Here is a 25,546-nt window from a genome sequence, read left to right on the forward strand (position 1 = left end):
AAGGCACAGCCCTGGTCCCTTCCCTACGTGTCCTCCAGACCTTCCATGCTCATCCAACAAACACTTACCAAGAACCAACTTGGTCCTTTCCACAGCTAGCTGGGAAGACAGAGTCCACCAAGGCAAAGTCCTTGCCTTCAGAGAGCACTCAGGACGGGAGGGGAGGCCAACAACCTCCCCTCAGAGGCGACCACCGTGACGCCCATGCAGTGTCAGAATCGTGTGAGCAGAGGTGCCAGGACACCAAACATGAAGGTGTCCCGGGCGAGGGAGAAGTAGGTGTCAGGAAAAGCTTCACGGAGGAAGTAATCATTGACGAGTTTGAAGGATCGGTAGGAGGTGGCCTGGCAAAGGGAGGAGAGTGTGACACCGTCAGGGCAGGTGTGGGGAGGCAACTCTGAGAGCACACAAAGGGCAGCAGGTGAAGTTCAAGAGACGGAGTGAGGGAAACAGCACCAGAGAAGTAGGAGGACCAGATTTTGCAGGAGTCTGTGTACTTGGTTCAGGAGTTCTGACATTACCCTGAGGACACTGGAGAGAGCTATGGACAGACTTGAGACAGAGGAATGGCTCAATCCAATGTAGGTTTTAGGAAAATCAATCTGGTGGTGGTGTAGAGTGAGGGCCAGGTAAATCAGGGAGACCAGCGAGGGGGATGAAGCCAAAAGCATAAGGGGAAATGAAGAGAGCCCGAGCTAAGGAGCTGTGAGAAAGAAGAAGGCTCCAGCTCAAGGACCATCAAGGAGGGATTCGGAGGACTCTGATGATTGGAGGAGGAAGGGAGGGAAGAGTCAGGATAACCCCAGGTTTCTGGCTTGGACACTGGAGGATGGAGGACGGAGGATGATTCCATTGGCTGGGCTGCGTGTAAGGGACCGCCCTTTGTTGTCTGGTGCCCAGACCTGGGTAGTTAGTGGTCCAGGGTGTAAGAGCCCAGTAATGGAGCTGTTTGGGGCGTGGGCTCTGGAGTAGCTGGGTTGCATGTGAAAGGTGCACTTACAGGGGTGTTCTTTACACTCTCTAGGAACCGGCCAGCCCTGGGAGGGGCAACCCCCCCAGGGTCAGCGAGGCCCAGAGGTCAAAGCATCAGAAAATGAAAAGGTATGATTAATACAAGTGTCAGTTTATTTATCCCTGTCCTGTGTGCCTGGCACAGAGCAGCTGTTCAGTGGATGCTTGCAGAAGATGAAGGAAAGCAGCACAGGAAAAACTGTTATGGGTCTGGAGGACCAAGGGCGGGAATCGGATTGTGTTCTGTCCCCAACAGGCCAGAAAGAATAGGCTGAGGGACAGGTGGCAGGAAAGGGGTGTTCTGGGAGGGATGAAGGCTCTTTAGAGCACAAAGTGTTTTAAGAGAGGGGCAGGGCTTCCCGGGTGACACAGCGGTTAAGAATCCACCTGCCAATGCAGGGGACACGAGTTCGAGCCCTGGTCCGGGAAGATCCCACGTGCCGCGGAGCAACTAAGCCCGTGTGCCACAACTACTGAAGCCCGTGCGCCTGGAGCCCGTGCTCCTCAACAAGAGAAGCCACCGCAGTGAGAAGCCCACGCACCGCAATGAAGGGTAGCCCCCGCTTGCCGCAACTAGAGAAAGCCCGCGCACAGCAACGAAGACCCAATGCAGCCAAAAATAAATAAATAAAATAATTTTTTTTTTAAAAAAAGAGAGAGGCAGTTTCAGTGGGACCCCACCACTAGGAAATAAGTGGAACATCTGGGGATTCAGGAGGGCTCCGAAGCCCATGGCCTCCTTCACTGCAGCCCTGAGCCAAGCCCCACTGAGTGGAGCCCCACAGGGCCTTCCCAGGGGTCCACAGGGACCCATCATCTCCTTCTGCATAATTACCAACACCATCCTCCCTCCCCTGTCCAATGCGTAGGATTGTGGCTAGAGCTGCGGTCCTCATCCCGGGGCCTGCCCTCGCCTGGAGCCCAGGCACCTTCCGCTGTTCCCTGGACCCGGCAGGCTGCCCAGCCCTGAATCCAAACATTGCTTTCTTTCTTGCACTGGCACAGAAGGAAGTTTTGCCTCTTGGATGGACTTGTCCCCACCGTCCCCCACCAGGACCAGAGCAGCCCTGAAAGGAATTATAAACGACTTTTCTCTTGGCCGAATAGTGAGATCTTCACCGCATCTTTCAAGCCCATTTTGGGGATCAACGTTCTCCCCGAGATCCCCAGGGATGCATGGAAGAGGGGAGTGAATGCACTGGGCAGTTTAATACTGATAATTCTGTCACCAGGAAGCTCCATGTGTAAACATGTCCCTGACGGTGACAAAGGGCTTCCGCACATTTGCTTTTCTCTGATATTCACAGCCTGGCGAAGGGGAAAGGGAGTGTATTATTCCCATGTTACCCATGTTGGAAACTGAGGCTCAAGACAGTCAGATAACTTGTCCAAGGTCAGGGCAAGGACTGAGAGCATCTGAGTCCTGAGGGGAACATTCTGGCCCTGGCCCTGCTGGGAGGCACTGCACCACCTGCTCCCGGGGTTCAGGAAAAGAGGTGAGCTTCTTGCCTTCTCCTCAGTAGGCAGGGGTAATGCAAAGAACACATTGCATTGGGGGCTTTGGGAACCCCCCAAAAATGTGTAGTTGAACGCTGTCTCTAACCCTCACCAGTTGTGTGATCTGGGGCGTGTTACTTAGCCTCTATGAGCCTTGGTTTCCCCATTTACACAAAAAAGAACAGGCTGCCCCCGGCAGGGTTTTTGTAAAGATTCAGTGAACCAGCATAGTTAACATGCCTGGCTCAAGTACCTGATACAAATGAGGTGTCCCCAGAAGCACTGGTTCCCTACCTGTTCTGAGCCAGGGGCAGTGGTTTGGCCACAAGAAAAGGAGCCACACACTCAATTCTCAGAGCCATGGTTAGGTTGGAACCAGTTCCTCGCTCTTGCAGAAGCCTGAGCTTGGCATGACCTGGGAAGCTGACCCCTTGAGGTTTCTGGGCTATGCGTCAGAGGTATGCAATCTCTGAGCACGATGCTCAGACTAAGCCCAGGAATGGGTACTGCACGCCGGAAGCTGAGAAGCCCTCGAGGGTCAATAGGCATCAGTGACTTGTGTCCACTTGGGTGCGCAATGGCACCAGGGGGCCAGGGGAGGGGCGGGCTGCTGAGCTTCACCGTGACGATCCCATGAACACAGGCAGCTTCCCTGCACCTCGCTGACTCCCCTTAATAGCCCTTTCCCTCCCGCTCCCCAAGAACTCATTAAATCCTTCCTTGATGCTATTCTCCCCCTCTGGCGTGAACACCAGAGATAACAAGCCCCATAAAATTGCTCCCAGCAGGAGATTCCTTTTGTTAGTCCTGAAATAAACTCTTTCCAACTTCAGGTGTGGAGACTGCTTTGAAACCTTGACAGACGGGTCAGCTGCCACCCCATGACCTGATTCTAGAGGGTGCTGGTCCTCTCAACCTGTGCGGCTCTGACTGACTTCATTTACTCAGTCTGTTTGCTTAGTGTTTGGTCTCGAGAACAGCCCGCCTGGCCTCTTGGGACCTTCCCTTAATAGACTGGGTTTGCAATGGCTGCCCCCACCCACACACACACACTCTGCTGTTTCCTATCAATTCAGCTGCTTTTCCTATTCCCTTTCATTCCAGTCTCCTCTTATGCTTTGCAACCCCCTACCTTCGGTGGAAGCTTAATGGGCTCTTTCTCTTTACTTGGAAGGACCAAGGCCAGAAATATAGTAGGTCTGAGGTGGATTCAGGAGCCAGGACCACATCACACCCACAGCCTCAGGATCCCACCAGCTTTCTGCACCGGGTCTGTCCCACCCTCTTGGTATCTTGGATCCTGCAATTAAAAGAGAAACAGAGGCTTCCTGGCTCATAGACCCACTAGGACAGTTTACTGACTTCATGATACCTGATACTTCATGATAGTATCATGAATCCAGACCAGGGAGGGCTCAAGCACAGCTCCGAAGAGCACATTTCCAAAAAGTTCACACATATGTAAGTCGCCCTCCCCAACTGTATTGCATGTGGCACAGTTACTACTGAAACCCCATCCTGAATATCATCATAAGGACCTACCTTCTATGACTAGCACTGAGGGCATTATTGGGAAAAATTATGAACAAATGCAATGCTCATTCCCAGTGATAAGATATTTGACCTCAGAGGTCTAATGTGAATTCTTATCTTCAACAGGCACCAGAGAGCATGGTGGTTAGGCATACAGGCTCTAGAGCCAGACCGTGAGTTCAAATCCCAGCTCTGCCACTTACTAGCGGTGTGACTTTGGGCAAGAAGATGCTTAACCTCCTGGTACCTCAATATCATCATCTGTAAAATGGAGATAATAAGAGCAATCATCCCATAGGTTGGTGCATACAAAGTGCATAAAACAGTGCCCAGCATATAGTAGGTACTCAGTAAATGGAGCTGTTACCAGCTTCTTGTTGGTGGGCTTTTGTAGTCCATGGAATCTCCATAAGTGTATGCAGGTAGAATTTTCCAGATGGATGTGAGGTCTCTCAATAGCCTGACAGTTTGCTGGGATTCTCCTAAAGCCCGAAGATCATAGATCAGACAGGTACCAAGATTACACAAATGCCACATGCTGTTCATGGGAAAGACCAACCCTGTGTAGCCACCACACACACACACACACACACACACACACACACACACACACACATCCTGCCAGTTTTGAGAGAAGTGCCTCTCAACACCCACAATGAAGAAGTAGGTATTAGTGCAATTCTAACTGTCCAACTTCGGCCATGGTGAGGGCCAACTTCTGTCCCCCAGGGAATGATGAACACACACAAACCACATAATACCCTTTAATATCAGGGTAGGAATAATCTCATGTATCTTCAATTTCCATATGTGGCTCGGGATTTCTCAAATATTTGATTTAAATTTCATTTAAAATATATTAAAACCATCTAAAGCACAATGAAAATGTGATATGCCCAAGCTGGGTACGTGGAGAACACCAGCCCACTTACTTAGGATGCCAAAATATCTCATTGTTACACAGGCCTCTGAGTTAAGTTTTCCCTTAATTAGAGACTGTCCTGAGACTAAAAGTCAAGCTGTGAGAAACCTACTGCTATTTACAACTGCTTAAGTGTGAAAATCAGGATTTCTTGGTGCTATAGGACTGTTCTGGACTAAATGTTTGTGTTCCCCCAAAATTCACATGTTGAAGCCCTAACCTCCAATGTGTTGGTATTTGGGGTTGGGGCATTTGGGAGGTAATTAGGTTCAGATGAGGTAACAAGGGTAGGGCCCCCATGATAGAATTGGTGTCCTTATAGGAAGAGAAACCAGAACTCTCTCTCTCTCCATTAGATGAGGACATAGTGAGAAGCGCACTGTCTACAAGCCAGGAAGAGAGGACTCACGAGAAACCAAACCCTTCTAGACCTCAGTCTTGGGACTTTCCATCCAGAACTGTGAGAAAATAAATTTATGTCGTTTAAGCCAGCTAGTCTATAGTATTTTGTTATGGTAGCCAAAGTTAAGATATTTCAACAAACTAAATCATAACGAAAACATGTTTTACCATTTTGGGTACATTGGAGACCCTTAGCACATTAACTTAGAATATGAAATTAACACATTTTTATGCAGGCTTCTGAATGAAGTTTTCCCCTTTTGATTAAAGAGTGTCCTGAGACTAAAAGTCCAGCCATGAAAAACCCATCGCTATTAGCAATTACTTAGCTGTATAAGTCAAGATTTCCTGGTGCTTTGCAACCAAACCAAAACCTGGACGTGAACTGGGTCCAGAAACTGATATGACTCTGCAATTTGATGCACGGCCCCTGACTTCAAATTCCTATGCTCGTCCAAACGACATTATTGCTCACATTGGTTTCATACTAAGTAGGTATCACCAGTTTGGAACTGTAAGCTAAAAGTATACTCACAAAACATTGTTTCTGTCTCATCTATTTAAGGGTTCTAAACAAAGATTTTATTTTTAAAATAAGTTAGAAATCTGACTCTATCGGTTATGATGGGTGCCTGCGCCCACACGCGTGCCTCTCCCAGAGGAGCCTCTCCATTATACATGCACAGGTTCGCATAAGATCTGACTGTGACTCTCTCCGCCTTGAACGCTTTCAGTGACTCCTCCCCATTTCCCATAGAATAAAGTGAGGACTCCTTGGTTCATGCCCACATGTTGTTCACTGGCATCAGACCTGCTTCCGGTCCATAATCGTAGGACCACTTGCACAGAACTACTTGGCATTTCCCAGAAATGTCAGGTATTTCACACTGTTCTCTTGACCCAAAACGCCCTCGTCCTTTCTTCCCCTCGCAGCCACATCCGCCCCACCCCTGCCCCAACACAGTTGACACTCATCAGTCAAGGTCCAACTCAAGTGGAATCCCCTTACCCAGCTCCATGCCTTATCTGTGCTCCTGCAGCACCTTATTCCTGGCCCTGTGCTGAAATGGTTGGTCCAAGTTCCCACGTGACTGTGAGCTTCTACTGAAATAGTGAGATATTTATCTTTACATCCGCACACAACAGGTATTCAGTAACAGTGAAGGAAAGAGAGGCAGGGAGGAGGGAGGGAAGAGGTGAGAAGGGAGGAGAGGTAGGAGAGAGGAAGGGATGGTCCAAGGCCAGCAGGGGAGATCCAGCAGGACTGGGTCCTCCATGGTGACGGTACTGACAAGGCAGGCACAGAACTAAAGGCAGCCTCTCATGTCTTGCTGGCCCACCTCCTACAAGCATGGGAAAAGCCCTTCCGGAATGAGCTATGTTCTGGACTACCCGAACGACTACTCTGTTACTCTTTCAAGATAATAATACCTTTGATATCATTTCAGTCTCAAGACAATAAACCTTATGAGGTAGTATTACTCCTATTATATAGATGAGGAAACCAAGGACATAAAGTGATGGGCCAAGGTTTGGACCCAGGATTCCAAGAAGAGCCTGATCTGACCCCTCTGAGGGCCCCCGTTTACCCACCATTGTGTTTGTGTGTACGTGTACAGGAGCATGAACACTTTGGCCAGGCACTGGCAGTCCTGGGGGAGGTGCGCTTCGGGACGGGAAGGGAGTTCATCTTTTCTATTAAAAAACATGATTCAATCAAGGCTAGCCATATTGCAAATTTGAGTCAGCATTTTGTCTTGGGCTTTTCACTCTCACAAATATGTTGATATGGAAACCACACTTCTGCAATTATGATCAAAACATTGTTGCCTCCATTGGCTTTCTTAAAATCTTACATGCTAATAGAGTAGGTGGGAAATTTCTACATTTACCACATCAATTCTTTCTTGGCAGCAAGCATCTGTCTGTAAATGGTAGTAAAGTCGTTGTAGCAAACTCTTTCAAAATATTCCATATTTGTGCTGTTTAGCAAATAATAAATATAACCCATTCTTAGTGTCTGTCTCCAACTAGATCATAAACCCTTTGAAGGTTGTGCTATTTTATTCAGTTCTGGGTGCTGAAGCCTTAGAGGGGTCGTGGTACCAAGAAGACATTCAATAAATGGGGTTTGACTGAATAGATACGACATCTGGCAGATTTGCCCCTACAGGTTGGAAACAATAACCTTTCACATTTGCCTAGCTCTATGCAATCTGAAAAGCCTTCTCATTACTTAATTTTACTGGTATTCCCATCTGCTCTGTGAGTTGCACAGGACATATATTATTAGTCCCATTACATAGAGGAGAAAATAGAAACTCGGCAAAGTCCAGTGACAGCTGGGCTCGGTTAACAAGCGATAGAAGACAGATTAGGACCCAGACTTCAGGGCTCTGGGGCCAGCACTCTTCTCTCCTCCCACCCAGCCTCCTCTAAATGCGTCCCACATGTGGTAAAAAGAATAACTGGGCCACAGACTCCATATGAGACTGGAACACCCTGGGCTGCTCTTGTGTTGATTCTACTGTTTTATGAGTGTATTTTACAGTGGTTTAGTTTTCTATTAAAATGCTAGGGGTGCTGTAACAGAAAACCACAGACTGGGTGGCTTAAAGAACAAATCTATTTCTCACAGTTCTGGAGCCTGGAAGTCCAAGATCAAGGTGCCATCACAATGGGTTTCTGGTGAGCACTACCCTCCCCGCTGCCAGATGGCCACCTTCTCACCGTGTCCTTACATGGCCTCTTCTCCATGTGAATGAGGAAGGAGAGAGAGCTCTGGTGTCTGTTCCTCTTCTTATAAGGACAGCATTCCTATGGGATTAGGTCTGCACCCTTAAGACCTCATTGAACATAAATTACCTCCCTAAAGGCCCTACTCCAAATACAGTCACATTGAGGGTCAGGACTTCAACACATGCATTGGGAGCAGGGAAGTGGGGATGGGGCGGGGGTGGGGGAAGACACAATATACATCTATTATACACAAACCTATACATCCTTTTTCCTAATTAGCTTTGACTCTCCTTAGTTTTTATTGAATTCTGTGAGAGGCTTTGGAGGTACAATCTATTTCTACACTAGCATTTTTCTCCATGTTTATCTGAATTAATTTCTTTTTTTTTAACATCTTTATTGGAGTATAATTGCTTAACAGTGTTGTGTTAGTTTCTGATGTATAACAAAGTGAATCAGCTATATGCATACATATATCCACATATCTCCTCCCTCTTGCATCTCCCTCCCACCTTCCCTATCCCACCCCTCTAAGGTGGTCATAAAGCACCGAGCTGATCTCCCTGTGCTATGCAGCTGCTTCCCACTACCTATCTGTTTTACTTTTGGTAGTGTATATATGTCTATGTCCCTCTCTCACTTCATCCCAGCTTACCCTTCTCCCTCCCCATGTCCTCAAGACCATTCTCTACGCCTGTGTCATTATTTCTGCCCTGCCGCCAAGTTCACCAGAACCATTTTTTTTATTTTAGATTCCATATATATGTATTAGCATACAGTATTTGTTTTTCTCTTTCTGACTTACTTCACTCTGTATGACAGTCTCTAGGTCCATTCACCTCACTACAAATATCTCAATTTCATTTCTTTTTATGGCTGAGTAATATTCCATTGTATATATGTGCCACATCTTCTTTATCCATTCAACTGTTGATGGATACTTAGGTTGCTTCCATGTCCTGGCTATTGTAAATAGTGCTGCAATGAAATTGTGTCTTTATTTCACAGTCTATTTTGTCTGATATGAGAATTGTTACTCCAGCTTTCTTTTGATTTCCATTTGCATGAAATATCTTTTTCTATCCCCTCACTTTCAGTCTGTATATATCCCTAGGTCTGAAGTGGGCTTCTTGTAGAAAGCATATATACGGGTCTTGTTTTTGTATCCATTCAGCCAATCTATGTCTTTTGGTTGGAGCATTTAATCCTTTTACATTTAAGGTAATTATCAATATGTATGTTCCTATTACCATTTTCTTAATGGTTTTGTGTTTGTTTTTGTAGGTCTTTTCCTTCTCTTGTGTTTCCTGCCTAGAGAAGTTCCTTTAGCATTTGTTGTAAAGCTGGTTTGGTTGTGCTGAATTCTCTTAACACTTGCTCATCTGTAAAGGTTTTAATTTCTCTGTCGAATCTGAATGAGACCCTTGCTGGGTAGAATAATCTTGGCTGTAGGTTTTTCCCTTCATCACTTTAAATATGACCTGCCACTCCCTTCTGGCTTGCAGAGTTTCTGCTGAAAAATCAGCTGTTAACCTTATGGGTATTCCCTTGTACGTTATTTGTTGCTTTTGCCTTGTTGCTTTTAATATTTTTTCTCTGTATTTAATTCTCGATAGTTTCATTAATATGTGTCTCAGCATGTTTCTCTTTGGATTTATCCTGTATGGGACTCTCTGTGTTTCCTGGACTTGATTAACTATTTCCTTTCCCATGTTAGGGAAGTTTTTGACTATAATCTCTTCAAATACTTTCTTAAACCCTTTCTTTTTCTCTCCTTCTTCTGAGACCCCTCTAATTCAAATGTTGATGCATTTAATGTTGTCCCTGAGGTCTCTGAGACTGTCCTCCATTCTTTTCATTCTTTTTTCTTTATTCTGCTCCCTGGCAGTTATTTCCACCATTTTGTCTTCCAGCTCACTTATCTGTTCTTCTGACTCATTCTGTTATTGATTCCTTCTAGAGTATTTTTAATTTCAGTAATTGGGTTGTTCATCACTGTTTGTTTGCTCTTTAGTTCTTCTAGATCCTTGTTAAAGGTTTCTTGTATTTTCTCCATTCTGTTTCTGAGATTTTGGACCATCTTTACTATCATTACTCTGAATTCTTTTTCAGGTAGGTTGCCTATTTCGTCTTCATTGCTCCTTCATCTGTAACATATTTTTTTGTCATTTCATTTTTTTTTTTTGGTGGGTGGTGCTGTCTTACTGGTTATTTGGCCTGAGGTGTCCAGCACTGGAGTTTGCAGGCAGTTGGATACAGCTGGGTCTTGGTGCTGAGATGAGGACCTCTGGGAGGCCTCACTCCAACTGACATTCCCTGGGGTCTGAGGTTCTCTGTTAGTCCAGTGGTTTGGACTCAGAGCTCCCACCACAGGAGCTTGGCTGGACCTCCAGCCTGGAAACCAAGATCCAGCAAGCTTTGTGGCACGGTAAAAGTAAAATAAAGAAAAGGAAGAAAAAAAGAAAAAAAAGGAGGAGTACAATATCAAAGAATAAAAAACAAAATAAAATTAGAAAGATAAAAAAGATATTAGGAAAAATAAAACTATAATTGAAACAACTGAGACAAGGTAAAAAAAAAAACCACAATAGAAAAAAGAAAAAAGGGGAGGGGGGAGAACAAGCCAAAAGGAGAGAACAATAATAAAGTATAAAGAATAAAATAAAAGATTTATTAGGAAAAATAAAAATATAAAAGAATCCACAACAATGAATCAACAAGGTAAAACAGAACCCCAATCTAAAAGAGGAAAAAAGAAAAATCAAAAACCCTTGGCTAGGGTTTCCCTGGTGTCGCAGTGGTTGAGAGTCCGCCTGCCGATGCAGGGGACAGGGGTTCGTGCCCCGGTCCGGGAGGATCCCACATGCCGCGGAGCGGCTGGGCCCATGAGCCATGGCTGCTGAGCCTGTGTGTCCGGAGCCTGTGCTCCGCAACGGGAGAGGCCACAACAGTGAGAGGCCTGCGTAACTCAAAAAAAAAAAACCCTTGGCTATGGGGGCGGAGTTTAGGCGGGGGGGTGCAACTTAGGCAGGGGTGGGGTTTAGGGTCGGGCGGGACCTAGGTGGGTGGGGGGTGACGTTCAAGCGTGTGGCGGTGTCTCTGATTAGGACCTGCAGGGGAAGGGGAGAGGCGGCTCGTGGAAAGGAGGGCGTCTGGAGTGTGGGGTTCTGGAATTTGGAGGTAGGGCCCTGGGTGAGGGTGTGTGTGTGGGGTTTATGCCCAGCGCGTTGGAGGGGGTCTCAGAAGGGGTGTCCGAGTGTAGAGGTGGGGCCCCGGGTGGGGGTGTAGGGGCGGGGCTTGGGCTCTGCACGACAGGAGGGAGGCTCCGAGGACAGAGGATCAGGCCCGGGAGCCCAACAGGCTTCCTGATGCCTAAGTGGACGGGGAAAGCACTGGCAGCATTCCCTTCCGTTCCTTCGCGCCCCTCCCCCCTGTTGCCGCTGTACCCCTAACCATGGGTGGGTCCCGCTGGGTGTAGGAACTCCTCCCCTCCCCCAGCCGCCCCTCAGGGGTGCCGGTCCCAGAGGTCCTGCCTTTACTTTTGCTCCCCCTTCCCTCCCTCCCCCTCCCTCAGGACCCACATGGCTGGAGGGGGCCTCGGTGGGCAGAGGATCAGACCCAGAACCTCAGCAGGTTCTCCTAGAAGCCCAAGTGGGCAGGGGAAACCTGGCCACGCTCCCTTTTGATCCTCTGCCCTCGCAGGGGTTCCCCAATTTCCCCCTTCGGGCGTGGGATCCCTTCCCCTCCCCCAGCCGCCCCTCAGGGGCGCCAGTCCCGGCCCGCCTCCACTTCTCCCCCCTTCACTCCCCCCATGCCCCACGTTCTACCTGGTCACTGGGGGTTCCTCCCATACCCTTAGGTGTGCGTGGTCCCCCACTGGTGCCTGGTAGATGCCCTAGTTGTGAGGAGACGCGAATTCCGCGTCCTAGTAGCCATCTTGACTCCGCCCACCTATCTGAATTAATTTCTGAGAGACCTCGTGAATGGGAATCATAAAGAATCACTCTGGGCATTTTCCCACTGGGCATGAGCCCAGGGACCATCATGGGGACAGGGCTGATGGAAGTGGGGCTCCCTGAAATGTGGCCAGTTCTTCAGAGGAGAGAGGGTGCTCAGAAGAGACCATCTCCTTCTGGCATCTTACCTCTGTCTCACTTGATGGACCAGAATAAATTTCAACTCCCATGGAGACCAGACAAGAGAAGCCCTCCCTGCTCTGGGATGCTTACTTTATAGGACTCTGTCCTGTAGGGCCAAGACCAGGGTGAGGCAGGAGCCGGCTGGCCCTATGGGATGCTGAGAGCCATGCCTCACTTGCCTCATCCTGTCCTGGCCCTTTTTGACCAGACTCTCCCTGAGGGGAGAAGCTCACAGGGCTGAGCTAATATGCCCACCCAGAGCCCATGTGCCCCCTTCTAGACCCTGGGATTCAAGTGGCCCTGAGACTGCACAGGCCTCTGTCCCTGAGGGCAGACCCCACTGGTGGGCGCCCCCCTCAAAGCAGGATTAGTGCCTCACGTGGCTCCCACAAGACCCTGGGTAGGACCAGCTCTCCCGACGCCACCATGCTCTGGGACAGAATCCAAAGACTCAAGGATTCTAAATTCACATCTGGCCTTTCACATCCTTAAGAAAGTATATTTGTCATGGCAAGAGGAGAGAAATTTCTTTCCTTTTTTTTTTTTGGCCGTATCCCATGGCTTGTGGGATCTTAGTTTCCCGACCAGGGGTTGAACCTGGGCCCTCGGCAGTGACAGCACGGAGTCCTAACCACTGCACCGCCAGGGAATTTCTAGGAGAGAACATTTTTAATTTAACAATTTTTTAGTTTGATGTCACTTTTAACTATTTAGCTATAAGGTGTTTGGCCTTCTACCCACACAAATGGTAAAGTGGGCCCGAGGGAAGCAGTCTGGAGAGGGTGACAAGATTCAGAAGCCCCTTGGATTTCCCTGGTGGCGCAGTGGTTAAGAATCCGCCTGCCATGCAGGGGACACGGGTTCGATCCCTGGTCTGGGAAGATCCCACATGCCGCGGAGCAGCTAAGCATGCGAGCCACAACTACTGAGCCCGCGTGCCTAGAGTCCGTGCTCCTCAGCAAGAGAGGCCACCGCAGTGAGAAGCCCGTGCACTGCAACGAAGAGTAGCCGCCACTCACCTCAACCAGAGAAAGCCCACGCGTAGCAACAAAGACCCAATGCAGCCAAAAATAAATAAATAAAATAAATGAATTTATTTAAAAAAAAAAAAGATTCAGAAGCCCCTGTGGGGAAATGACCGCACCCCTCCCTCCCCCCCCCACCCACACATGCACTCACACACACGCTACTACAAGTCTGTATTTCTGGTGTATGACCACTGTGGTTGATTCTTTCTGGTAATTTATGACTAGGTCTGCCAGGTTAGCGTGTTGAGGGGTGTGGGGTTAGCATGGTCACCCTGAAGGATGAGGACTTTTTGGTGAGAAAGAAGCATCGTAGTCTGCGTGAGAACTCCCCTGACATTGACCATGGAGGGGGCAGTAAAGGTGGTAGGGGCCCTGTATGTGGAAACTGGCCAGAGTCTTGAGGGTTAGGGGACAAATTCTGCAGAGCCTTCCCCAGACTCCTCACATTTCTCCTCCTCCCTCCTCTCCCCTCAGGCCCCTCAGGTTTCCCACAAAACGCACACACACACACACACACACACACACACACAAATACACAGGCACTCACACAAAAATACACCCAGACACACACAGACACAGAAACACACAGGCACACAGGCATCCATACACACACAGTACGGATGACATCCCCTCCCAGGGGCCACCCCCCGTCTCTCAGACCTTCCTCTCTTCTCTCTCCCACCACCAGACCCATTAAAACTGACTTTGTACAAAAAGTGGCCCATTTTTGGTGGCCCCAAGAGAAGTACGATGTCATCAAGAGAGAGGTGGGTGGTGTAGCCTTGGACACACGTACAGAGGCGACACTGGATCCTGTCCACAGCTACTTTCAGCTAAAAGGTTCTGGATCCCAGCCCCAGGCCAGGCTAGGCTGTGATAAAAGTCATTTGCTGACTGTGTCCATTACCAGGGCCACGAGTGACAGCCGAGCCCAGCCTGGGGCCCTTTCTTTCGGGGTCCCCACTGGCAGCACTGCCTGTCAGGCCCAGCACGTATGTGCCCCTGGGGTTAGAGATTCAAGGACCCAAGCTGCCTGCCATTGGTTCCTGCAGGGGGAAGGCTGGAGAGTGGGGGGAGGGGGCACTCTGGCCCCTGGTAGTTGGAGAGTTGGCCTAAGTAGACCCCTCCCAGCCTCACCTTCACTTGCACCCCACAGCCTTTGCAAAAAGACTGACAAGGGTCTGACTTTCTCCGAGCCCCAGCAGCATCCCCACCTGCTCCCGCCTCTCCTCCCCCGGATCCGCTGTACAAATACAGGGCTACTGCCAAGCTGTGGGAACAGTAAATCTTCCTCACTCTTTTATTCATGCCCTCGCGTCTGCAGACAGTGCCGAGGAAAAACAAACCCCACCAAATCCCCACGGACTCTAGCAGTCTGGCAGCTTCTTCTTTGCTCCTCTCTGATCCCCTCCAGGAGGCAGAGGCCAGGAGAAGAGACCGACCCAGCTCTGATGCGGGTGGCAGCTCCCCCCGCCCCCCGCCACCATCCCCTCCTCCTGAGGGAGCTCAGCGAGCACCTGTCACATGCTGAGCCCTGTACCACGCTCTGGGGAGCAGAAATCAGTGAGACCTGGGGACACCGGGCAGTCAGTATTCCTGGCTTCCAGGAGAAGCTTGCTCAAAACATATGGCAAGATGAGTTGCGGCTGCCCTGGGTGCCGTCTGAGGAGCCACCGAAGGGAAGGATGGGTAGCCAGGTCAGCTGCGGCCCCTGTGGAAGGAGGGACTCTCGCTCCAACAGCCTCTGGACCAAGGCAGCATCTCTGCAAAAGAGTCCAGATCTTGAGAATTCCTGGGAGCCTCTCCTCCTGCAACTCTGGGCCACCAGGGAAAGCTGCTTTTAAGCTCAATCAGACCAAAGGGGGACTGGAGGAGGCCAAGGGGAGCTGGATTTTGCCTTTTATACAGAAGAGAGGCGATGGACTTAGCATAACCCACTGTCTTGTTTGCCCAGGACTGCAGGGTTTCTGGGGACACGGGACTTTTGGTGTTACAACTGGGACAGTCCTGGGCAATCTGGGAAGGTGGGGTTCCCCTAACTGAGGGGCCATGGGAAAGGCTCCACCCTCTGTGAGCCTGACACATGGCTCGGGACAGAGGACAGCTTGGACCCAAGCTGCCTGGTAATGGTTCTGTGGGCGGAAAACTTTCTTCACTACTGGGCTACGTGCAGGAGGAAAGGCTGGAGAGCAGGGGGTCCTGTGGGCAGCTCAGGCGCTGTCAAGGGAAAGTAGGCAGAAGAAAAGTGTCTGCGGACTTCAGGGCAGGGAGGAAATTCCCTCACTGTCTCTAGGGAGTTGGTACCCATGGGGCCCCACCCAAAGCCTGGGGTGTTGGGAAGTGAGCTGGGGAGACCCTGAGAAAACCTGTCCTTGAACCCTTCACCAGTGTACATGGGACATGGGGAAAGATGGCTTTAAAATCTTCTGCCTGGTGCCTCATCCTCCCAGGACCCAGAGGGCAGTCAGAGCGCTGTCCTGGAGAGGGCCTGACACAGCAGAGCAAGCTTGTTCCTTTAGATCTGTCCCAGGGAACAAGCTCTTCTCCATGGGTGTCCCGACTGGATGTTGGGGGTTGCAGATAGATGTCTCCAGAGGCAGCAGAGGTTTGTGTTAAAGGCGGCCTGATAAGGCAGATCCCACGGAGACGCCCTCACCCAGACCCCTTATTTGATAGATGGGAGGCCAAACTCCAAGAAGGCTGAGTCACTAGCTTAGGGCAGCACACTCTCCAGTGGTTAAAGACCCAGACGGGACTGTCCACCATCAGATGCCACAGCCAGAGATTCCTTGGAAGGGAGGATGCACAGAAGATAAGCCCAGGCCTGTGAAAGCCCCCGCCTTCCTGTCACATTAGTGACAGATTACGCCTTCTGGAGCCAGGACTCCTCTCTCCGTTCTGTTGAGTCCCCAGCGTGGTCTAGCCCAGCACCAAGCCCAGGAGAAAACCCGCCCGCAGATTTCCCTGCACTGCTCGGCCCTGGGGCTCCGGGGCACAGGAAATCTGCAGAGGGTGCCTGCAGGCTCCGCCTCTCCCTTTCCTGGGCTCAGAATGTGTAAGAAAGACCAGCTTCACCTCTCAGTAGGAAGCTGCTCCCTACCTACGATAAGGAGCCTTCCTAGGGGTGGAGGTATTTAAGACACGGTTTAAAGGGCCATTAAGCATACTGGGCTGCAATGAGTTTAGCAGGAAGCAGAGCCCCAGCGACGCAAACACAAAGATACATTCTGGTGTTTCTAGTAGGGAGGTGGGGAGGGATCCAGACCCAGGATGCCGAGGGAGGCTCAGGAGTGGGAGCAGGTGTAGGTGGGTTCTCTTTTGAGCAACCAGGAGGATCCTAAGTACATGGCCAGGAGAGGGCAGAGAAGGAAGAAGAGAGAAAAACAGTGGGGAGACTCAGGAAAACCATCTCCTGACAGCTACTGTACCACCCTCTAGCATTTACAGCATTTCCAGTTTCGTCCTATTGTGGGTGAACCCAACACTTCCAAAAATAAAATGCAGGAAACAGCCTGATAAATGTTTCCGAGGAATGACAGGGCTGCCCCCTCGTTCACAGCAACTCTCCTAGGAGAAGCAGGACTCCACGGAAAGTCTAACAAGGAGAGAGAGCCTGCACCCCGCTGTACCCTCCAGACCCCCAAAGCACAGAGAAGGAGTAGATAGATGAGAGAAGGGCTCTACCCTGGGCCTGGCAGCCAGGAGCCACCTTCCTGGGAAGTCTCAGGAGGCTGGCAAGCTCTGCCCAGGCAGGTGGGATGCTGAATCCCTGGGGAGAGAGACAGGTTTCCTGCACACAGAAATGCCCTGACTTAGTCAACAAGAGGCCCTTGGAGCTCCCTTAGCAATTATTGCCGCACCACTCAGCCTCGTGCCTGGCTGGCCGCTAATAATTTATTGCAAATACGTCTCATGGCTCCAATAAGGCAGCCGCTTCTCTGCCTCTGAATTCCCTGCAGAGCGTCACACAGCTGGGCACCCAGCTGGTCCTCATTAAAATCCTTCCGGACCTGAATCTTGTCACCCTTCTTTGCTCCCATCTCCAGCCCTGCCCTCCAGCAGCCAGCCCAGGGCACCCACTTTTCCTCACTTTCCTAAGGGCTGGATTGGCAGTTACCAATACAGGAAGGGCAGGTGAGAGCCTTTGAGTCTGTAGATCTGACTCGTAACCTGGTGAAAGATACCAGGACCTTCCATAGGTAAACAGGGAATCGTTATTAGCAAATTCTCTAATTAGGATTCTCTTTATCGTCCTCCTGTGGAAAATACTCATTTGTAACATTTTAAGTCAGACCATGCAGAACTGGAAATCTGTAAGAACGTTGCCCAGGAAGGGTCTCTGGCAGGAGCCTGTTCCCAGGTTTTGGTTACCTCACCTATAAAAAAGAGGGATGGCAATGCCTTACTGTAGGCAGATGACTAAACCAACCTTCCCATTCTATACTTCTGTGCAATATTGGACCATCTCGTTCATCCGTGTGCAAAACAATGATGTGGATTTGGCGTGAAAAGACTCGAAGTTCCCATCCTGGCTTTGGTGCTTATTGGCGGGCTGGTCCTGGGGAAGTCACTTCAGCTTTCTGAATGAATTTTCTCACCTGTGAAATGGGCACGATAATAATATCTTCACCACATAGATGGTGTGAGATCTAAATGGGATACCACGTGTGAGCAGGATTGATAAACCGTAAAATAGTATCCAAGTGTTACTGGTTATTAACAGATCATAATGACTGTGGTAAATAAAAAGCTCCCTTTAAATAAGCAAACGCCTATGGGCAACAACAGAAACACAAAAAAGATCATCGCTGATGGATTTGCTGGTAACTCTTCCCTGCCCAGGGAGATCGGCAGCCCTGAAACCGCCTCTTGAAGTGGGGACCCACCAGAGTCGGGTAGTAAATGCTGATCTCGGGATGGAGGCTGGAGGTCGGGGCTCTCAGAACACAGGGTCAGACTACCCACCACCTGCCAGGGCCTCACCCACGTTGCTTCTGCAGTTGGGCAGCAGACTCCCAGCAGCCACTTCCCCAGCTGTTTTTAAACGACAGTAAATTGTGGCCCTTTTTTTTCTAATGCACTTTTTTGCAAAGGAAGCAGACCCTCCAGGAATGAATATTCATTTGTACTACCCCTCAAAAAAATGCTGATAAACTCCCGAAAAAGTTGTGTTATTGCTAAACGCTAATTGCATTTCCTTGGGTAAGCACCATAAAAAATTCATTGCAGTTTTTAGAAATAAGATACCAATTGCATTTTAATCGCTAGAGAGGAGAGAGTGGGGGAGAAGCTTAACCAGCAAAATGCTAACTGGGCAGAAACTCAGAAAGACATCTCCCGAGCCAGAAGGTCCAGTCCTGAAACAAGAGCTGAGGAGAGATGGGTCTCGTGGGGAAGCCAGACCCTCCCGGAGGGAGCACTGACTCAGTGGCACTCAGACTTGCAGCATCAGAGCACCTGGAAGGCTGGGGCTTTCTGTTGTCAATCATGACATGTAGATTTAACAAATGTATAGAATTATATGAGCATGAGTCAGTTCCAGAGCTTTAAGAAACATGTATGGGAGGAAAATTGTAATTCTACTACCCCTTAATGTGGGTGTGAGAGAAAGAGAGAGAAGGGGGATGGGGGGAGGACGGGACCAAGGCCATACATCATTTCACTTTAATACCAGAAGACCTGGACCAGTTCACAGAACTGTCATTTAAAACCTACACCCTGTTCCAACACCAAGCAGAGTGTTCTTACAGTGCCCCCGCCCCAGCAGGGCCAGTCAGAGCCAAGTGAGAGCAGGAAGTAGGTGAGATCGACAGAAGAGTGGGGCAGATCCTGACTCCATGGGCTTCACCTGGGCTGGTCCAGCCTTGACCCCATCTGCCCAGGAGCTTCCTAGCCTGAGTCTGTAGGGAGGCACTTCCCCCACCTGAGAGCACAGGGAGAAGGCAGGCCCAGGGCATCCCTGAGCATCCTCCCAAAAGATGCGCACAGGGGCTGGGGTGGGGGTGGGGGCAGAAGGGCAGGCTTCTGACTGCCGCCAGCACCCTCTTCCTCTCCAGCTGCTCCCTCCCCACCTCCCGGCTCCCCGACCTTCCTAACCCAACCCCAGCTTCTCTCCTGTCATTGAGGCTCTCTGGTGAGATAGAGGGGCTGGAAATCAGGGCTGGAGGGGAGAGGCCCTGTGGCCTGGAGGCTGGCCGGTGGGTGGTGACTGTCTCCTGTGCAGTGATAAGAGATCCACACCTTCTGCATCCGGGGCTGCTGCTTCTCCTCCATCTAGTGGACCTGCCAGAGACCCCAGGAAACATGAGGCTGGTATGCAATGAGACTGAGGAAACAACAGGACCAGTGGAGGGAGTCCTGGGCTGAAAGAGAAAGGAGCTGATCTACAGAGCGGCTCCACCCTCGGTTAGCCGAGCAACTAGCATTTTAATAAATCACTTAACCACTCAGAACCTTCATTTCCACTTCTATCCAATGGGGCTAAAATATCTGCTTCTCTAGGTTTTTTGTAAGGTTTGAATGAGAAGGTGGCTGCATAGGTCACCTGTAAACTCTAAAGTTTATTATCTACCACCTGCCCTGAGCCCAACCTTGCAGAAGGATGCTTCCCACTATCACACCCTGCATTTGTAAAGTACTTTATACAGATCACGTGCTTTTATACACATTCTCTCACTTGGCTCTTCCCCTGAACGGATGAAGTGGAGTGGCCGGCCCAGGATCACACAGAATGAATCAGTTGCTGAACTCAAACTGCTAGATGCTGAGCTCTCTCCCTAGGGCAGGGAGAGCAGGCACGACCAGGGATGAGTAATGGTCATAAGTAAGTCCGTAATAACACCTGGATCACTCACTCTAAGCCTAGCGCTGGGCAGGCCTTAACTCATGTCATCGTCACATATGACGGCACATACAGTAGCCACGATGGTTACTACCAGGACACTGAGGTTTACCAAAGTTAGGAATTTGCCACAGGCCACACAGGAAATGGAAGATCTGGGCTACAAATTCAGGTTAACTCTTCCTTAGTGAATGCTTAAATTGATAGAATGGATTCAACGTTATAAGCATCACTTCTTCCTTCTCCCAGTCTGGGAATAGTCCCCAGCTCCCAGCAGGGCCCAGGCCCGAGGGATGAGGGTCACGGTTTCCGAGGGTTACTGGTCCTTCACAAACAGGTCTGCCCCACCTGCCCCCCGACTCACCTGCGCCGTGTCCTGGATCCAGTCCAGGAATTCGGCAACCTTGGCGTAGACGCCGGGGTGGTTGGGCTCTGCGCAGCCGCGGCCCCAGCTGACCACCCCCACCAGGCGCCACGTGCCCTTGTCCAGGCACACCAGGGGACCCCCGCTGTCCCCCTGCGGCATCCAGGCACCGGGACACAGAGTAACAGGCAGTTAGTCCTTCCTGGTGGAGTGGCGGCAGACCACTCCCCAACCGCCGACCCCGGGGCTGGGAACACAGGCGGTCCTGCTTTCAGGACGATCCCGTCTTGCCTCGCGCCCCCCTTCAACCCGCAGCGCGCTGCCCACTTGCCTGGGCGCCCCGCTCGCGGAGAGGGTGTCAGCCGGGCGCCCGGCCGCAGGCCCCGCCCACCCCACACCGGGCCCCCGCCCGCCCGCACCTGGCACGCGTCGGCCCTCTGGTCCAGGTAGCCGGCACACAGCATGCGGGGCGTGAGGGCCCCGCTGTACACGCAAGAGCTGTTGCAGAGCTGGGTGCTGAGCAGGGGCACCACCGTGTCCCGGAGGGTGTCCGACCTGTGGGCTGCGGGAGGCAGATGCGGAGATGGAGGGGCTCAGAGCAAGGCCCGGGAAAGCAGGGCAGCAAGAGGGCCTTAGAGGCCCCGGAGGTGCGGAGGCCCAAAGAGGGGAGCCCAAGATGGGAGCTGTGGACTCTGGGCGAGGAGGCAGGGGTCTGTCAGACTTGGGGGCTGGGAGCAAAGAGGAGTAGACCCCACACATACACCCTGATGCTGAGGCCGTGGCCCTCCTGGGAGAAGGGGAGGGGGAGGAAGGGGCCTGGGTTTAGGGGAAAACCAGGTTGTTCTCCCAGAAAGACCCAGGCAGGGGAGACTGGGGCCCCTGGGTGTGGCCAAGGGTGATGCCAGAGGAGAAGGGGGCTGGTGCTGCCCTGTGGCCAGGGAAGGAGGAGGTGCCTCACCTTGGGAAAGGATGCCTCCCCGACACCCACCCCCCTGTGCACCCCGGGCCCTGGGAGCTGACTCACTGTGGCTGGGGTCAGTGTGGCCCCAGCCAGACACCCAGCACTGCGAGCCCCTTGGAAAATCCTGCTCTTCAGCCGGCAGGCACACGGCGCCCACGGTGTCTGTGGAGAGGCAGGGGTCCCGGGTCCCACTCCGGCTCGGCCTCCCTGCCCGCGAGCCTGGGAAAAGGACCAGGACGGGCGCGTCCTCCACGCCCCCTTCTCAAACAGTCCTGGCTCCGGCCTCCCGTACAGCTGTGCGGGTCAGGTACTGCCCCCCCTGGGAGCCACCATTCGCGCAGAGGACAGTGTGGAAACTGCAGTGTGCCTGGTGCCCTAGGCCGGGCGGTATACACACGGTGCATCCCCACCTAGGGCTGAGGGGGGATGGAAACTCCTTCTGGGTGTTTGTACCTAACTTCTCCTAATGAGGACCCATTTTGGATTTTCCCCAGGGTGTGTGGACCCTCTTGGGACATGGTTTCCAAAAGTGTGCGACCTGTCCTGTGGGCAGAGCCTGAACCTGATTTTACGTAATGCGTAGACCTGCCGTTAGATAAACGCCACTTCGCTGGGAGAAAGTATTTCCTCTTCGGTTCTCTTTCAGCCCCTCTTCTGCACCAAGGAGAAAGCGTCTGTCTGGTGTTACTCTGTGCCTCTCTTCACGCCTGCCCACTCCTTCCAAGCACAGAGAGCCTGACGCGGCAGTTCCGCAGAGCACAGCGCCTAGCTGGGACCCGAGCACTGTTTTGTTTTCACTCTGCGCATTTTTGTGGTTATTATCTATTTAATATAAGTCATATGGATTCTCCAATGTTAGGTAGTAACCTAACATTTCCCTTTAAATATACTCATGTCAATTTAGAAGCATTGACTGTTGAACAACGGTGCAGAGAGCACCCATATACGGTAGAATTTGTGAACGGCATAGAGCAACCACTGTTGCTGGGGAAACCCAAGGCTCCAGGTAGCAATGGGAGGGAGGAGTGCTGAGTGTGTGTGTGTGTGTGTGTGTGTGTGTGTGTGTGTGTGTGTGTGTGTGGTGTGAGAGTAGGTGTGCACAGGAGTAGGTGTGTATACTTATGTGAGCCTTGCATGAGTGTGTGAGCATGTGAGGGCATGCACACGTGTGTGTGTGTATGTGTGAGCATGTGTGTCTGTAGGTGAGTGCACTTGGCACGTGCATGTGGAAGAACTGCCCTTCAAGGGCAGATGCTGTGGAGGAGACGCTCTGCCCCGGGAATTGTTTGCTTCGTGAACTTGAAGAGAGTCAATTCGCTCTCTAAAGGTCAACATCCTTATCTAGATACACCAGCCTCAGCTCCCCGTCAGGTTCGTTCTGAGGATGGGGTGAAAGAATATTCGGTAAGGTAAACCTTATTAACCGTAACATGGTGCTAGTTATTAACTGTTATCCTATTAACTGTCAATACATAGTTAACTATTATTCACTATAGCCCAGCTGGTACCTGGCACCAGCAGCCTGTTGGGAGATGGAGCCACCGAGAAGCTCTTCTTGGGACCTCGAGGCAAATCCCACCTGCAGCCCAGATGGGAAAGGGCCAGAACCTTTGTCCCCAAAAGAGTGTGTAGAAGCGTTGGTGCCACCCCGGGTCCAGGTGATGCCAGAGTCCACGACGGTCACCAAATGAAGTGAACGTTGGGTTCGCAGCACAAGGGGGTCTTAGGAACCCACGGGGCTCTCGCACTCCCTGTGCCACCCCTCTCACCACAGCCTCACCTGAGAAGTGGAGCGGGGTCCGGAGCTGCAGGAGAGCCACGTCGTAGTCGTGGCTCTGGGCACTGTACAGAGGGTGGGCAATGATCCGCTCCACCACAGCCCCCTGGTGCGGCCTGACCGTGCTGTGGCTGACCAGCCCCGCATGGACCCGCCAGCTGGACCGGCGGGACAGCCTGAAACTGCACAAGGGAGCTGAGCTGAGCCTGGGGGAGGAAGGGGCCGGAGACGTTGACATAAATGAGTTGGTGGGGGGAGGAAGCCAACAAGCACGGCTGTTAGTGGGGGCCCCATCACCAGGCTGCAAGCCCCCAGAACCCAGGCCTCTTAGAATCCCCCAGCAGCTGGCAAGACACTGGGCATGCAGTAGGTGCTTAATAAATGCTCAGGCACTGATGGAGAGAGAAGTGAGACACTATGATCATTGGCCACCACCCCTGCACTCTCCGGCATAACCCCCTTCTAGTTTTACAGCAAACATGGAAGGGCCTTGTGTGATTATCGTAGCTCTAAGCCCAGTCAGCAAAGCTTTCCTCAGTGCTGTCTCCCCACTTCCTAAGTGTGATGGCTGGGGAGGCACTTCGGCTCTCCCAGCCTCAGTTTCCTCACTATAAGATGAGGATTACATCACCTGCCTTGCCCGCCATCAAGAGAAGAGGGCCGAAGAGCTCATTCATTCCTTCCAACCAGCATTTGTTAAGCACCTACTATATTCCAGGCCACAGGGACAAGGCAAGGGAAAAATCAACAAAGGAATTCAGTGGTAAACAAGAGTCTTCCCTGCCCCCATGGAGCTTCCAGTGTAAAGGGGAAGAAAGACATTAAACAAATAATTACATGGAAATTGATTTAATTACAGTGGTGATAAACGTCAAGAAGCATGGAGGGCTGTGAGTGCGAAAGCATTTTAAAAACGTAAAGACCAAACAAAACTAAAGAACCAACATTTGTATGATGACGGCTATTTAGGCAGAGCTGTTCTCGGCACTGAACAGGGAGAATGTCACAAATACCGCCCGGGCCTACTCTCAGCAGACATGGGAGGCGGACAGTTGGACATTGTATGCAGGACACACCAACGGCCAGAGAGAAAATGCTAGGGGGAACCCTCCCCACGGCAGCCCCCAGCCTTGCCTGTGCACACAGTGCGCCGCGGTCACCACCCAGTGCGGGGCCAGCACGGAGCCCCCGCATGTGTGCCGGGCACCCAGGGCCACGCTGGCCTGCCAGGGCCAGCGCCCGGGAGCCACCGCCTGCCCGCCCACTATCTGGGAAGCCAGGGGCCTGGTCCCACATTCTGCAAACAGACAAGCACGGGTGAGATGGAAAGAACGCGGGGTGGGTGTCAGCACTGTGCTGACTGTCGAGGCCTGTGGTGCAGCGTGGACGGCTCCCATTTACCATTCCTGGCCCTAAGCATGGGGCGGGAAGCTGGAAAGGTTGCTTACATTCACCTGCCCCATCAGGCGGTGCGCTCGCTGAGAGCAGGGGTGCTGCCTGCACCATCTATGGAGCCCCAGGATCTAAGAAAACGCCTGTCCCACAGGAGGGGTCAAATGGTGGCATGTGGACAGACGCGTGCAAGGACAGATGAAGAGATGGCTAGACGACTGGGAAGGCGGGTGAAAGGCACTCTGCAAACTGTCTCTCACTTGGCCCCTCTTCCCCACCATCCTTAGTCTCCAGAAGCTGCTGTTTCCCCTTTCTCCAGAGGCCAGGGAACGTCGGAGGCCAGGGCGGGGAGTGAGGCAAGGAGGTCATCCACCCAAACCAGTGGCTGGTGGCGAATGGGACAGAGGTGTAGACGGGGCTCTGTTTGGGCAGAACTCTGTCTGCAAGAAGGGGCCCTGCAGGCAGGTGGGCAAGGACCCCTACCCCAGACCCAGCTGAGCTTCCCAGTGGGGATGTCCCACCCTGAGGGCACGGGGGAGATGCCCTCCTCCCACCGCCTCCTTCCCGGACCCAGGACAGGACTCACCAGAGCATCTGAGGGAAACAATTTGACCAGAAGTACAGCTGCCCCTGCAAAACAGAGGCAGTGCCTGGGCGGGGCCCACCCCAGGCTGCACACCCACCCGAGGGCCTGGGGGAGGGGGTCGTTGTTGGGGGAAGCAGTGGGGGCCTCTCTGTAGCCACAGCCACCTGCTTCCTGACCCCACCCAAGCCCCCAGGCCCCTGCTTGTAGCAGGTCTCTGGGACAGCAGCTGTGCTCTGCCCAGTCGTCCCGGGCACACAGGACTTCGTGGTCCTCCAGTTGGATCTGGGCAGGACCCAAAGTTACAAATGGAGCGTTCGTGAATGTGAAAATCCAGCTGTTCCCACTAAGGCCCGT

At 51.7% G+C, this 25,546-nt stretch overlaps 1 protein-coding gene across 1 annotated transcript in view; it reads right to left on the reverse strand.

Annotated features, from left to right (window-relative positions):
* Positions 1-212: 212 nt before the first annotated feature.
* The window catches only part of TMPRSS5 (transmembrane serine protease 5), a 31,816-nt gene continuing 6,482 nt past the window's right edge, over positions 213-25,546 (reverse strand). The window contains exons 7-14 of the mRNA XM_060160886.1: positions 25,193-25,236; positions 24,349-24,511; positions 23,218-23,396; positions 21,501-21,599; positions 20,896-21,038; positions 20,477-20,629; positions 19,195-19,633; positions 213-397 (exon numbers count right to left, since the gene is read on the reverse strand). Of these exons, the coding sequence (XP_060016869.1) occupies positions 213-397; positions 19,195-19,633; positions 20,477-20,629; positions 20,896-21,038; positions 21,501-21,599; positions 23,218-23,396; positions 24,349-24,511; positions 25,193-25,236 (1,405 nt within the window). The remainder of the gene's footprint in view (positions 398-19,194; positions 19,634-20,476; positions 20,630-20,895; positions 21,039-21,500; positions 21,600-23,217; positions 23,397-24,348; positions 24,512-25,192; positions 25,237-25,546) is intronic.

The sequence above is a fragment of the Lagenorhynchus albirostris genome, chromosome 9 (assembly GCF_949774975.1).
Source record: "Lagenorhynchus albirostris chromosome 9, mLagAlb1.1, whole genome shotgun sequence".
NCBI lineage: Eukaryota > Metazoa > Chordata > Mammalia > Artiodactyla > Delphinidae > Lagenorhynchus > Lagenorhynchus albirostris.